The 16594-nt window shown below is 37.5% G+C and overlaps 1 protein-coding gene across 1 annotated transcript; it reads left to right on the top strand.

Moving 5' to 3' along the window:
• Positions 1 to 2290: 2290 nt before the first annotated feature.
• Positions 2291 to 3916, top strand: EV154DRAFT_588876 (uncharacterized protein; the record flags this gene model as incomplete). The annotated part of the gene is made up of 3 exons (XM_051606841.1): positions 2291 to 3074; positions 3133 to 3140; positions 3190 to 3916. Exons 1-3 carry the CDS (start codon positions 2349 to 2351, stop codon positions 3914 to 3916), a joined length of 1461 nt encoding a protein of 486 aa, XP_051457567.1. The 5' UTR covers positions 2291 to 2348.
• Between the last annotated feature and the right edge of the window lie 12678 nt (positions 3917 to 16594).

Below are 16594 nucleotides of genomic sequence, written 5' to 3'. Positions count from 1 at the left end.
CTACTTCTTCTACTACATCTTCTACCACATCTTCTACTTCTTCATCAGACGATTCGTCAGATGGTTGAGAAAGTATTTTCTCCTGTTTTTTCTCGAAGTACGCACGCTTACGAGGGTCAGTCATGACCGAAAGATCCATCGACATGATTCTTTCATCTCGAACTCTCTTGTCGAACCTCATCTTCTTGTTGGTTACTTGAACAGCCAACTTGTTCTGAAGTAACTTCTTCTGGTTCAACTCCAGAAGATCCTTCAAACGGGCGGCGATGCTTTCACCTACCTCGTTTTGGCGCTCACGCTGCTGGAGTGCCTTCAGCTTTTTACACCCCATTGGGCGTGTTACATCCCCAGAAGAAGAACCCGTCTCAGTGTCTTCAATGACTTCAAGACTGCCATTGTTTTTTCTCTTAGTTACAACAGGCTTAGGCATGTTGTACATGGCCCACTTTGGCTCAGCGGATAAGATTTGCCAACAGTGTTCCAAAACAAAAGGAGCACCGTTTTTGGTCGACGTTTTGTATAGAGCATACGCCTTATGGACCTATTATGTAAAATAACAATTTAGTTCTGCTAGAATTAAGCTATAGCCATCTTACCAAATCCTGAGGACTTGATCCACTTTGCTGCACACTTCTCAAAAGAGTTTCGTAGCAGCCGGTGAACTTTTGCACGCTGGGATTGATGGTGTTCCAACGGCTGGTTACGGCAGCACTGGTACGTTCTTCGACAGCATTGTCACCGATTTTGGCATTGTAGTCGGTCTTAATGCGATCCCAAAAACTTTTGCATGTCTGACCTTTACCAATGACACCATCGGTAGCAATGGCGACAAACGAAAGGCACAACTGTTGGTCTTCGGCTCTTGACCAATTTGCTCCACGTCCTGCCTTTTTGGGAAGCTCAGGGATTGTTACTGTTTCGAAATTATCGCTCATGTCAAAAAAATTAAGGGACTAGAATAAAAGAAGAAATTTTCTAAATTTATTGATTCAATTGGAAATTTAGAATATTTGTGATAAAATTTTTAAAATATTCTATTATCCAATTGACCGTTGGGGTTAAATTATTCTAAATCTTTGTGCTATTTTGGAATAAAATGATTTTTTCACACACCGTTGGGGATGCTCTTACAAATACAAAAAGGTGCATACTCAAGCCGCTTTCTTACAGGGTATGACGTAAAGTTATACGCTGAACAATATTAGAATGAGACATTTTTCCCTTAAATCAAATGCCGACCAGATACCGATCAATCTATGCTAAAGTTACATATTAATACAAATTGTTACAAATACAAAAAGGTGCATACTCAAGCCGCTTTCTTACAGGGTATGACGTAAAGTTATACGCTGAACAATATTAGAATGAGACATTTCTCCCTTAAATCAAATGCCGACCAGATACCGATCAATCAATGCTAAAGTTACAAATTGTTACAAATTGTTACAAATATAAAAACTTCCATACTCAAGCCGGTCTTTTACATAGTATGACGTAAAGTTATATGCTGAACAACATTAGCCTCAGACATTTTCCCCCAAAACCAAATCCCGACCAGATACCGATCAATCTATGCTAAAGTTACAAATTGTTACAAATTGTTACAAATATAAAAACGTCCATACTCAAGCCGGTCTTTTACATAGTATGACGTAAAGTTATATGCTGAACAACATTAGACTCAGACATTTTCCCCCAAAACCAAATCCCGACCAGATACCGATCAATCTATGCTAAAGTTACAAATTGTTACAAATTGTTACAAATATAAAAATGTCCATACTCAAGCCGGTCTTTTACATAGTATGACGTAAAGTTATATGCTGAACAACATTAGACTCAGACATTTTCCCCAAAAATCAAATCCCGACCATATACCGATCAATCTATGCTAAAGTTACAGATTGTTACAAATTGTTACAAATATAAAAACGTCCATACTCAAGCCGGTGTTTTATATAGTATGACGTAAAGTTATATGCTGAACAACATTAGACTCCGACATTTTCCCCAAAAATCAAATCCCGACCATATACCGATCAATCTATGCTAAAGTTACAAATTGTTACAAATTAGGTGCTCTCAAGATCGGAAACCGAAAATAAATAGCCCATTTTTTATACAAAAATAGTGAAAAAAGTCTCTGAAATGTAGAGCTAAATTTGGGCAAAATAATACATATACATATAAGGAATCAAATAAAAACATGATCAAAGTGATCTTGTTTTCAAAATAGTTTACTTGAAAAGGAAATGATAAAATAACGAACTTCTTTAAATCCAGTGTTTTTTTATTTTTATTTTTCTTTCCCTTTAATTTGTCAAATACATTTTATCACTTACCTTACTATGAACAATACCGAAGCTAATAACAATGCCCCCAACAACGTACGTGGTCGTGGACGCGGTCGTGGAAATGGACGTGGAGGCAGACGTGGACGTGGCAGACGCGCTGGCACTTTTGTGTTTGTTGTCGATCCTACCGTTCAGCAAAACACCACTCCTGTTAACAACGGTAACACCGAAGCTGACAGTAACGCCAATGTCGATGATGACGATGAGCCTGAACAACCATCTTCACGGTCCTACAATGTATGGCCTGATGTTGCTATTTGTATCCTCCTTGAAATTATGGCTGGTACCTACAGCTACTTGTTGAGAAGAAGCGATACTGCCTTAAAGCAGCTCATCTGTGTACATTCGGCTGCTTTGCTTAAGGAAAAGTTAGCTGAGAATGCTAGCACCGATGTACTCAGGGCTTTTTTGGCAAACATCAGCGAAACAAGTATGCAAAGAAAGTGGGCAGATATGAAGCAGCGTTTTACCAGAGTAAGAAATGCAGCAAGAGAAACCGGAGTTGGTGGAACTGTTCCAAACATGCCTTATTACGAAGAAATTGCTAAGATTACTCAGGATGATCCAAGCATCCAGCCTGAAGTTATCTACGAAAGCATCAACATGGAAGAGAGTGGTATCCGGTCTTACAGACGATTCAACGACGACAATTTGATGAATGCTATTGGATCCGATGGCCCCGAAACAACTTACTTGGCACCTACAGAAGTTGATCAACTTGTAATTCAAAAAGCATTTGCTGATCGATATCCTGCTAGAGATTCTACCAACAATGAAGGACCTGCAGTGCCATCATTTAATGAATCAGCATCCGCACCTCCACCACCAACAACAGCACCAGCAACAGCACCCACACCAACACCAACACCAACAGCCGTACCAACCTCAACACCAACAACCGAACAACCGAACAACCAACACCAACACCAACACCAACACCAACACCAACACCAACACCAACACCAGCACCCACACCCACATCAGCATCCGCAGCACCACCAACATCTACAGGCACAACACCTCCACCACCACCTTCATTTGCACCTCCACCTCCATATACATCCGCACCACCTCCACCTCCATACATCCCTCCACCTTCATCTGCACCACCTCCACCAAGATCTGCCCGTACATCGAGAAATAGTCGAACCTCTGGTGAGCAGTCTTCATCAACTCCTGATCCTATTGAAGCTGCTCGTCAGTTGTCAGACGAGCATATGGCACGTGCCCGCCAACTTGGTGTAGAGATGATGGATCGCATGGCAGCATCGCAAAGGGAAGATCGAGAACAAAGACTTCTCGATGTTGATAACATGCTGCAACGTATCAGTCGTACTCGACAAATTGCATTGGAAGATATGCAAGCAAGACGGCGACAAGAGACCAGAGAGAGATACCGTATGTTCGAAGAAGTAAGAAGTAGACGAGAGGCTGACATGGAAGAGCATAGACGTAGACGTATGTCTGATATGGAGACTATCCTGAATAGATTTGCAGCCATTCGAAGAGGTGATAGTGATACCAATCTTAATGGTTCATCTTCTACTGACAATAATCATTAATTAAATAAAATAAAAATTTTAATTCATTAAAACCTTTTGAAAACTATGTAAGTCTATCTGTTCCCCTCATGATATTGTTTCTTCTTAAGATAGACATTGCCTTAAGACGGCGCATCCCGGCTGCGTCGATGGTAGCGCTGGTACCATCAAAAGGAAGAGGGGGTTCAAAATTCACCTCGTTTTCATACTGGTTTCGGCGATCTGCCTCAACAAAACCCTCGAAATCTAATCCTCCATCCAACACTGCCTCTTCAATGTCGTTTTGATTTATACAAATGTTGTGTAAATCACAGCAAGATATGATAGTTTTGGCCATTCTATCAACACTAAGCATATACAAATGCTTCCAAAGGAATCTCCACCGGGATGTGAGTCCACCAAATGCATGTTCTATTTTTATGCGAGAACTAGAAAAGATTTCATTGAAAATCTTTTCTTCTGCAGTGCTTTCACGTCGGCCATGAAATGGAACAATGAGGTTTGGCAGCAAAGGGTAAGCCGAATCTAGGTCACATCATTAATAATTTGTACACTATGGTATGATTAATGAGTTTACCTCCCAAAATATAAGTGTTTGCGGGACACCATCTGGCCGCATCAAACAAAAGTTTATGATAGATCACACTGCTAGTAAACACTCGGGCATCATGGTTTCTGCCTTAATATAATAACAAACGGTAAGCTGCTATATCATTTTTTATCCTTCCATACGAACTTACCGGAGTGCCCAGTTTTTACGTACATGAACCGAGTACGGGCATCGCATATGGCCATTAAGTTCATAGATGCGTGGCTCTTTCTATCGACATATGCATTTCCGTTAATTGCTGGCTTTTGAATGACGACCAGCTTGCCATCAATCGCACCTAGTACACCAGAAAGTTTTGTGGCATCAGGTCCACCAAGTTCTGAAAACTCACGAGCATTGTTTAAAGCCCTATCTCTGTCGTCGATAGGCCACGTTATAATTTCGGGAGTAATCTCCAACATGGCATCAATGAATCTGTTTGTGAAATTATTAAACGATCCGGCAGTTACTCCAAGATGAGTTTCAGCAATGCGATAACCAAAATGGGTGTTGGCAAATCTCCAAAGCACACACGCAACTTGGACTTCAACAGAGTATCCACCGCGCAAAATCGATCCGAGATAAGCAGAACATCTACTTAAACGATTGACGAGCCACTCAAAGGTACTCTTGTTAACACGATAATGTGCTCTATAACTGTCGCGGCTGTTACGATCATCTGACAGGTTAGGGTGCTTGATTGTCCAGTAAGTTTCATACGTGTCCATACGCTCGGTTCTAACAACCCTTCTGTGGACTTCTCTGGTCATCATCCAAGGGCTGCTTATAAAAATATAATAAAAATGTCATAGTTGACAAGAGCGGTTGCATGTAAAATTGTTTCCCTGATCCAAAGTTCGAACAAGGAAAAGACATCATGGTTGCCTTGGGTGCGGGCGAAGTCTGCAACAACGCGCTCTTCGGCAATGGCTACCTCTTGTTCAAGCATTTGCTCTTCCAAATCGTACTCTTCGTCCATTGCACTGATTTCGTCCACCAAGGCATCGAAATATTGATCTTCGTCTTCGAAATGTTCAGCGTCATCTTCCATCCAAAGTTGTTCTTGCATCATGTCGAAGAAAGTTTCGTCAATTGGGTTCATGTTAAATAGGTACTTTAAAAAAATTAAGATAAGCGAAAAGGAAATATTTATTTTTTATTTTCTTTGATTTAATAAAATCACGTTGGTCCTTTAGTAGATTCGAAAGTGAAAAGCTGTCACGTCATCACCTGATCATTGAATTTTATTTTATTGTCTAATTTAAGAAATGGGGTACACTCCCAAAAAAGGCTCGATCACCATTCCGAATTTTACCTTGAGAGCACCTATTGTTACAAATATAAAAATGTCCATACCCAAGCCGGTCTTTTACATAGTATGACGTAAAGTTATATGCTGAACAACATTAGACTCAGACATTTTTCCCAAAAATCAAATCCCGACCATATACCGATCAATCTATGCTAAAGTTACAAATTGTTACAAATTGTTACAAATATAAAAATGTCCATACTCAAGCCGGTCTTTTACATAGTATGACGTAAAGTTATATGCTGAACAACATTAGATTCAGACATTTTTCCCAAAAATCAAATCCCGACCATATACCGATCAATCTATGCTAAAGTTACAAATTGTTACAAATTGTTACAAATATAAAAATGTCCATACTCAAGCCGGTCTTTTACATAGTATGACGTAAAGTTATATGCTGAACAACATTAGACTCAGACATTTTCCCCCAAAACCAAATCCCGACCAGATACCGATCAATCTATGCTAAAGTTACAGATTGTTACAAATTGTTACAAATATAAAAACGTCCATACTCAAGCCGGTGTTTTACATAGTATGACGTAAAGTTATATGCTGAACAACATTAGACTCAGACATTTTCCCCAAAAATCAAATCCCGACCATATACCGATCAATCTATGCTAAAGTTACAAATTGTTACAAATTGTTACAAATATAAAAACGTCCATACTCAAGCCGGTGTTTTATATAGTATGACGTAAAGTTATATGCTGAACAACATTAGACTCAGACATTTTCCCCCAAAACCAAATCCCGACCAGATACCGATCAATCTATGCTAAAGTTACAGATTGTTACAAATTGTTACAAATATAAAAACGTCCATACTCAAGCCGGTGTTTTACATAGTATGACGTAAAGTTATATGCTGAACAACATTAGACTCAGACATTTTCTCCCAAAACCAAATCCCGACCAGATACCGATCAATCTATGCTAAAGTTACAGATTGTTACAAATTGTTACAAATATAAAAACGTCCATACTCAAGCCGGTGTTTTACATAGTATGACGTAAAGTTATATGCTGAACAACATTAGACTCAGACATTTTCCCCAAAAATCAAATCCCGACCATATACCGATCAATCTATGCTAAAGTTACAAATTGTTACAAATTGTTACAAATATAAAAATGTCCATACTCAAGCCGGTCTTTTACATAGTATGACGTAAAGTTATATGCTGACCAACATTAGACTCAGACATTTTCCCCAAAAATCAAATCCCGACCATATACCGATCAATCTATGCTAAAGTTACAAATTGTTACAAATTGTTACAAATATAAAAACGTCCATACTCTAGTCGCTGTTTTACATGATATGACGTAAATGAATACGCTGAACAACATTAGACTGAGACAATTTCCGCTAAAATCAAATCCCGACCAGATACCGATCTATCTATGCTAAAGTTACAAATTGTTAAAAATTGTTACAAAAATAAAAACGTCCATACTCAAGCCGCTGTTTCCATAATATGACGTAAATTTGTACGCTGAACAACTTTAAACTGAGACATTTTCCACTAAAATCAAACGCAGACCAGATAGCGATCAATCAATGCCAAAGTTAGAAATTTTCATAACTTGTTACAAATCGAAAAATGTCCATACAAAAGCCGCATTTTTACATAGTATAAGGTAAATATATAGGCTGAAGAACCTTAGACTAAATGGTATTCCTCTGAAATCTAATCTCGACCAGATACTGTTGAATTTTTCAACTGTTACAAGCTGTTGTCAAGCAAAAAAAGATGATACTCTCCTCCATAACGAAATTATAACCTTAACTTTTAATATTCCTCGACAAAAAATGTTCAAAATTCATAGTAACCATTTAAACAATTAACCCACCCTCAAAGGTTGGACTAACTCTCAAAATGGATTTGCAAACGCGTCTGATGTAATAATTTCTTCATTCAAAAAATACCGAAATGACCCCACTGGTTGACAGTTCGACCATGGCGATTTTGAAATTTTTTTTTTTCATTTCTTTTTTCTTAATAATAAAAATCTGCAAATAATTGAGTTACTACCTTTATAAACAATGTTAAGCACGATCAATTACAACCAACCTTCAAGCCCAAGTGCGTCCACTCCCAACGCCCCCGAATATACTACTCCTATTAACAATGAGAGAACAAGAGGTCCAGGTTGGAATAGAGCAGAAGAGTTGCTGTTAATCGAAATTTACGATAACAATTTTAATTCCGTTGAAAACAACGAAAACCGAGCAAGAGAAAGGAGAGAAGTAATTCGCTATGTCATTAGAGCACATTGAAAAGGCTCTTCGTAGGAATATGAGAAGTCCCACGTTTGATGAACAAAAAAAACAAGTGAAAGGGTATGATGAGATGCTTCAAAGCGGGATTTCCTAGACGTCAGTCAACTGGTGAAGCAGGTTTTGAAACAGAAGTTATTTATAGCAAGCTGGAGAATATTATAAAAAAGTATCCAACAATTTTTGCACCAGTCACTTACTCATCTCATTCCATACAGTTCGTTCACGATACTAATGGTGTAAATCAAGAATCATGTCAGGAGCGGGACAAGAGCAGAACAGAATAATTATTAAGGTGAGGACAAGACAAAGAGAGATTATATATTTATTAGTATTAATATATGTACATAAAAGAAGGTAGTTAGAAAAGGGTTTATTCAGAGAAACAGGAAAAATAGATAAGATCTTGAATACAGAAATAAGAATTAAGAAACATGCTATTATTTATATTAACGAGATCGCGACCCCAGCCCACTTCGGTAATTTTTTGACCTTCGCTTCGCTACGGTAAAAATAACCTACGTTCATGCTGGGGGCGATCTCGCGCCTGCAGCGGGCCACCGACGCCACTCAATGTTTATAAATGGGACAAAAATAGATTTTATTGATAATAAATATTTTATGTTTAATTTTGTGTTCGAGTTAGTACTTCAGTAAATACAACGTTGTCTGTGAGTCTTGAAAACGACTGCCCTTTCAGTAACATTACTTTGAGATTAGCAGGGTTACGGACCCGTGATAAAGCAACATAAAGTTGACATTGCGTGAAAACGGGTATGATCAGACAATTGGTGCAAAAGAAAGAGTTTGGCCTTGGTCGGAACTTACAGCCCCTCCCAGCTCACTCAATGCTAATCAATTTTTTTCACTCAATGTTTTATGTACTGTGTTGTTCGGGACTTACAGCCCCTCCCAGCTCATTCAATGCTAATCATTATTTTTTCACTCAATGGTTTGTGTACTGTGCTGGTCGGGACTTATAGCCCCTCCCAGCTCATTCAATGCTAACATTATTATTTTCACTCAATATTTTATGTACTGTGTTGGTCGGGACTTATAGCCCCTCCCAGCTCATTCAATGCTAATCATTATTTTTTTCACTCAATGTTTTATGTACTGTGTAGGTTGGGACTTACAGCCCCTCCCAGCTCACTCAATGCTAATCAATTTTTTTCACTCAATGTTTTATGTACTGTGTTGGTCGGGACTTATAGCCCCTCCCAGCCCATTCAATGCTAACATTATTATTTTCACCCAATGTTTTATGTACTGTGTAGGTTGGGACTTACAGCCCCTCCCAGCTCACTCAATGCTAATCAATTTTTTTCATTCAATGTTTTGTGTACTGTGTTGGTCGGGACTTACAGCCTCTCCCAGCTCAGTAGGTGTTTATTATACTCATACATGTCTGTTGCTTCGACCTGCGCTTCGCTTGGCCGCGCAAAAAAAAAAAAAAAAACAGTCCGAATTACTAAATATGGTATATACTGCAAAGTCAAAACAATCATTATAATATTGATTGACAGATCCGTTAAACAAGGGTTCGGGGATCCGATTTACAAAGACAGATATTAGCCATATTGAGTTTGGCACATCCTTGGGGGAGCGGGCACAGATACAGATAATTTCTGGGATAAATTCTGAGGATAACATGGGCAGATTTTTTTAATGTTTTACAAGGGATTTCAAAGGTCGAGGTACAAAGTAAACAGACATTAAATGGGTTTTAAAAGGACAAGGGATAAGGGAAATAGATTATTAAGAACAGAGACGTTAAACATGATGTAATAGTGATGTTCGACAGTGACATGTGTTACAGGAGACAAACAACAGGGCACAGGGAACAGGTGAACCAGGGACAATGAGCTAGTTGGGTCTCAATAACGGTCCGAGACATTTTGGATGATAATATGCAACGGAAACCTAAGCAGTTCATGATAGATCATCTACAGCTCCAGCTGAAACTTCGTCTATACCTGTTACTGAACATGAACGTCCTTCTCCTCCTCAAGAATCGTAATCGCCTTCTTCACGCAGAAGAGTGGAAACACCCCCTCGCAATCAAGCCTCCACTACTACTCCTCCTGTAAGCCATTCCACAAGTCCACCAGCAAATCCTTCTCCCGCACCTCCACCTACCAACCCTTATTCTGCACCACCTCGTCGTCCAAGATTAAATGTAAGTTCAACACCGGTTTCGGTCAACTCTGATACTGAAGCTATGCTAAATCGTATTGATGATAGAGAGAATGAGCTTCGAGATAGAACGTTTCGGGAGTTCACAGAGTATATGAATTCTCCATTAGGAAGAAAAGATCCAACCGGGGAAGCAATCATTGCTTCTTTAAACGGAGCTACAGTTGCTTTGGAACGATTCGGTGATAGTTTAAACGAGTTGCATAATCGTATGCATCAACAAAGATCCAATCAATAAAGATATTCTATTTTTTATACATATTTTAAGTTGAATTTGATACCTATTTATTGTCTAGGTTGAAACCATTGGTTCAACTCATCTGTTCTTGTACGAACAGATTCTTCAGCTGTTAAGCTATTTCCCTCTTCAACGTGATCCATCTCGATTCCGTCGTCAATTTCAAAATCTAGATGGCCAATGCTGATACAGAAATTTTGTAAGTTACAAGCCGTAGTAACATCCTGGCATATATCTTTAATCTTCTTCATGTAGACGTGTGTTTTTATGAACCTCCATCTAGCTGAGAGTACTCCAAAGGCCATTTCAACAGTTATTCTTGCTGAAGAGTGGACCTTGTTAAATGTACGTTTGGCAACGGTCTCGGATGAGTTGCTTGATACTTCACTCAGAGGATACCGAACAATTACATTACGACAGAGAGCATATGCTGAATCTAAAGAAGGTGTATATGTAAACTATATGTTAGCTTTATATTTAGTATATATATAACCTGGAAGAATGTAACCATCCAAAAAGATAAATGTTGCTGGTTGTCGTAAGAATTAGGTGTACACTTCGGTGTATTTAAAAGCACCGGCATCGTGAGTACGACCGATAAATACATATCAGTGCAGCAAAAAACTTGTTATCGATATTTTACTATTACCAGAATCACCGACACGGATGTACGTCAAACGGCATTTGTTGTCACTGTTTGCTGTTAGTTTCATCGCAACGTTACACTTTCTATCACGCCAATGTTCTGCATGATCTCTATGACACTCAATAGCAGCATTTTTCCATCGAGTGCTCCTATTGCTTTGGGCAAACGATGGATAACCCTTTTTCTTGACCATCAGGCTATTTAAAACATGTTTGAATTACCGCAAACCCCTTTCTGTGAAATTGGTCAGTTGATAAGATCTCCATATACACCTTCGATTGCAACCAAAACATTGTCGGAAAAAGTTGATATAACTACGATGCGATACACCAAAAGCCATGTTACTAGTTCTGTACCCAATATGACAGTTGCCTAAGCCCCATATAGTTTTTAAAATCTTAATATATGCGGGGATGCTGTTGCGGACTAACAGATCAAATGCTGGATGCTGACTAACGTCGTTGACAAGTCTTTCGAAGCTGTTCCAAAACTGCTAAGTGGGTTGTCATCGTCAGCGAGAAAAGGTTGCGTGATTATCGAGTAGTGATAGTTGGAAAATGTCCCTTGTTGTTTGGAAGAGCTCGAGTGGAGCGTGTCCCAGTTAATAGAAAAGGTAAGGCATTAAAGAAGGAAGATACATCAAAAACTAAATAAAAATAAAAAAGAAAATTCGTAAAGTAAGTTGATCATCAACTGACGTGGTTCCATATGCCATTGAATTGCGGCTACATTCATGTTCATGAGCGTCATCGATACTTCATAAACAGTTGCAAACTCATTGACTGGATCTTCAAAAGTAGACATTTTTGCAAAGATGATAATGAATTTATGGGAAAAAAATATTGAAAAGAAAAAAAATACTGGAGAATGAGAAGAGCAATCTGATTAAAATCAGCCCCAATGTCATATGGTATACCTAATTTGTTGTTCCAAGTTTTAAAAAAGGGCGGCTGATAAATGTTTTTTGCTTGAAAGCACTTTGTTACATTGTACATACGCGAAAGATTAATGAGTAACTGGTGTGGATCTGATTCCATATTAACATCTACCTGTTCCATGTTGTAAATCGAACAGTTTAAATCATTCTTCGTAGAAATACAACTTGAGTATGGACAACTTTGGATTTATAACAATTTGTAACTTTAGCATTGATTGATCGGTATCTGGTCGGCATTTGATTTAAGGGAAAAATGTCTCATTCTAATATTGTTCAGCGTATAACTTTACGTCATACCCTGTAAGAAAGCGGCTTGAGTATGCACCTTTTTGTATTTGTAACAATTTGTATTAATATGTAACTTTAGCATAGATTGATCGGTATCTGGTCGGGATTTGGTTTTGGGGGAAAATGTCTGAGTCTAATGTTGTTCAGCATATAACTTTACGTCATACTATGTAAAAGACCGGCTTGAGTATGGACATTTTTATATTTGTAACAATTTGTAACAATTTGTAACTTTAGCATAGATTGATCGGTATATGGTCGGGATTTGATTTTTGGGAAAAATGTCTGAGTCTAATGTTGTTCAGCATATAACTTTACGTCATACTATGTAAAAGACCGGCTTGAGTATGGACATTTTTATATTTGTAACAATTTGTAACAATTTGTAACTTTAGCATAGATTGATCGGTATATGGTCGGGATTTGATTTTTGGGGAAAATGTCTGAGTCTAATGTTGTTCAGCATATAACTTTACGTCATACTATATAAAACACCGGCTTGAGTATGGACGTTTTTATATTTGTAACAATTTGTAACAATCTGTAACTTTAGCATAGATTGATCGGTATATGGTCGGGATTTGATTTTTGGGGAAAATGTCTGAGTCTAATGTTGTTCAGCATATAACTTTACGTCATACTATGTAAAAGACCGGCTTGAGTATGGACGTTTTTATATTTGTAACAATTTGTAACAATCTGTAACTTTAGCATAGATTGATCGGTATATGGTCGGGATTTGATTTTTGGGGAAAATGTCTGAGTCTAATGTTGTTCAGCATATAACTTTACGTCATACTATGTAAAAGACCGGCTTGAGTATGGACATTTTTATATTTGTAACAATTTGTAACAATTTGTAACTTTAGCATAGATTGATCGGTATCTGGTCGGGATTTGGTTTTGGGGGAAAATGTCTGAGTCTAATGTTGTTCAGCATATAACTTTACGTCATACTATGTAAAAGACCGGCTTGAGTATGGACGTTTTTATATTTGTAACAATTTGTAACAATTTGTAACTTTAGCATTGATTGATCGGTATCTGGTCGGCATTTGATTTAAGGGAAAAATGTCTCATTCTAATATTGTTCAGCGTATAACTTTACGTCATACCCTGTAAGAAAGCGGCTTGAGTATGCACCTTTTTGTATTTGTAACAATTTGTATTAATATGTAACTTTAGCATAGATTGATCGGTATCTGGTCGGGATTTGGTTTTGGGGGAAAATGTCTGAGTCTAATGTTGTTCAGCATATAACTTTACGTCATACTATGTAAAAGACCGGCTTGAGTATGGACGTTTTTGGATTTGTAACAATTTGTAACAATTTGTAACTTTAGCATAGATTGATCGGTATCTGGTCGGGATTTGGTTTTGGGGGAAAATGTCTGAGTCTAATGTTGTTCAGCATATAACTTTACGTCATACTATGTGAATGACCGGCTTGAGTATGGACATTTTTATATTTGTAACAATTTGTAACAATTTGTAACTTTAGCATAGATTGATCGGTATATGGTCGGGATTTGATTTTTGGGAAAAATGTCTGGGTCTAATGTTGTTCAGCATATAACTTTACGTCATACTATGTAAAAGACCGGCTTGAGTATGGACATTTTTATATTTGTAACAATTTGTAACAATTTGTAACTTTAGCATAGATTGATCGGTATATGGTCGGGATTTGATTTTTGGGGAAAATGTCTGAGTCTAATGTTGTTCAGCATATAACTTTACGTCATACTATGTAAAACACCGGCTTGAGTATGGACGTTTTTATATTTGTAACAATTTGTAACAATTTGTAACTTTAGCATAGATTGATCGGTATCTGGTCGGGATTTGGTTTTGGGGGAAAATGTCTGAGTCTAATGTTGTTCAGCATATAACTTTACGTCATACTATGTGAAAGACCGGCTTGAGTATGGACATTTTTATATTTGTAACAATTTGTAACAATTTGTAACTTTAGCATAGATTGATCGGTATATGGTCGGGATTTGATTTTTGGGGAAAATGTCTGAGTCTAATGTTGTTCAGCATATAACTTTACGTCATACTATGTAAAAGACCGGCTTGAGTATGGACGTTTTTATATTTGTAACAATTTGTAACAATTTGTAACTTTAGCATAGATTGATCGGTATATGGTCGGGATTTGGTTTTTGGGGAAAATGTCTGAGTCTAATGTTGTTCAGCATATAACTTTACGTCATACTATGTAAAAGACCGGCTTGAGTATGGACGTTTTTATATTTGTAACAATTTGTAACAATTTGTAACTTTAGCATAGATTGATCGGTATCTGGTCGGGATTTGGTTTTGGGGGAAAATGTCTGAGTCTAATGTTGTTCAGCATATAACTTTACGTCATACTATGTGAAAGACCGGCTTGAGTATGGACATTTTTATATTTGTAACAATTTGTAACAATTTGTAACTTTAGCATAGATTGATCGGTATATGGTCGGCATTTGATTTAAGAGAAAAATGTCTCATTCTAATATTGTTCAGCGTATAACTTTACGTCATACCCTGTAAGAAAGCGGCTTGAGTATGGACATTTTTATATTTGTAACAATTTGTAACAATTTGTAACTTTGGCTTAATTGGTCAGTATCTCGACGGGATTTGATTATAGAGCAATATGTTACAGTCTAATGTTATTCAGCGTATAAATTTACGTCATATTATTGAAAAAGCGGCTTGAGTGTGGCTATTTTTGGATTTGTAACAATTTGTAACATTGTGTATATCTCGTCGGGATCGGAGTTTAGAACAAAAAGTGCGGGCTTAATATTGTTCTCCATGTCAAGTTACGTCATAATATTGAAAATCCGGTGTTTCTAGTCACTTTTTTGCAAATATAACAATTTGTAACACTGTGTATATCTCGTCGAGATCGGAGTTTAGAACAAAAAGTGCGGGCTTAATATTGTTCTCCATGTCAAGTTACGTCATAATATTGAAAATCCGGTGTTTCTAGTAACATTTTTGCATTTGTAACAATTTGTAACACTGTGTATATCTCGTCGAGATCGGAGTTTAGAACAAAAAGTGCGGGCTTAATATTGTTCTCCATGTCAAGTTACGTCATAATATTGAAAATCCGGTGTTTCTAGTCACTTTTTTGCAAATATAACAATTTGTAACACTGTGTATATCTCGTCGAGATCGGAGTTTAGAACAAAAAGTGCGGGCTTAATATTGTTCTCCATGTCAAGTTACGTCATAATATTGAAAATCCGGTGTTTCTAGTGACATTTTTGCATTTGTAACAATTTGTAACACTGTGTATATCTCGTCGGGATCGGAGTTTAGAAGAGAAAGTGCGGGCTTAATATTTTTCTCCATGTCCAGTTACGTCATAATATTGAAAATCCGGTGTTTCTAGTCACTTTTTTGCAAATGTAACAATTTGTAACACTGTGTATATCTCGTCGAGATCGGAGTTTAGAACAAAAAGTGCGGGCTTAATATTGTTCTCCATGTCAAGTTACGTCATAATATTGAAAATCCGGTGTTTCTAGTGACATTTTTGCATTTGTAACAATTTGTAACACTGTGTATATCTCGTCGAGATCGGAGTTTAGAACAAAAAGTGCGGGCTTAATATTTTTCTCCATGTCCAGTTGCATCATAATATTGAAAATCCGCTGTTTCTAGTGACATTTTTGCATTTGTAACAATTTGTAACACTGTGTATATCTCGTCGGGATCGGAGTTTAGAAGAGAAAGTGCGGGCTTAATATTTTTCTCCATGTCCAGTTACGTCATAATATTGAAAATCCGGTGTTTCTAGTCACTTTTTTGCAAATGTAACAATTTGTAACACTGTGTATATCTCGTCGAGATCGGAGTTTAGAACAAAAAGTGCGGGCTTAATATTGTTCTCCATGTCAAGTTACGTCATAATATTGAAAATCCGGTGTTTCTAGTAACATTTTTGCATTTGTAACAATTTGTAACACTGTGTATATCTCGTCGAGATCGGAGTTTAGAACAAAAAGTGCGGGCTTAATATTTTTCTCCATGTCCAGTTGCATCATAATATTGAAAATCCGCTGTTTCTAGTCACTTTTTTGCAAATGTTACAAATTGTTACACTGGGTATATCTCGTCGGGATCGGAGTTTAGAAGAGAAAGTGCGGGCTTAATATTGTTCTCCATGTCAAGTTACGTCATAATATTGAAAATCCG

This window comes from Mucor mucedo (genome assembly GCF_025094135.1).
Source record: "Mucor mucedo strain NRRL 3635 chromosome Unknown EV154scaffold_46, whole genome shotgun sequence".
NCBI classification, from domain to species: domain Eukaryota; kingdom Fungi; phylum Mucoromycota; class Mucoromycetes; order Mucorales; family Mucoraceae; genus Mucor; species Mucor mucedo.
This window is presented reverse-complemented; position numbering and strand designations above follow the sequence as displayed.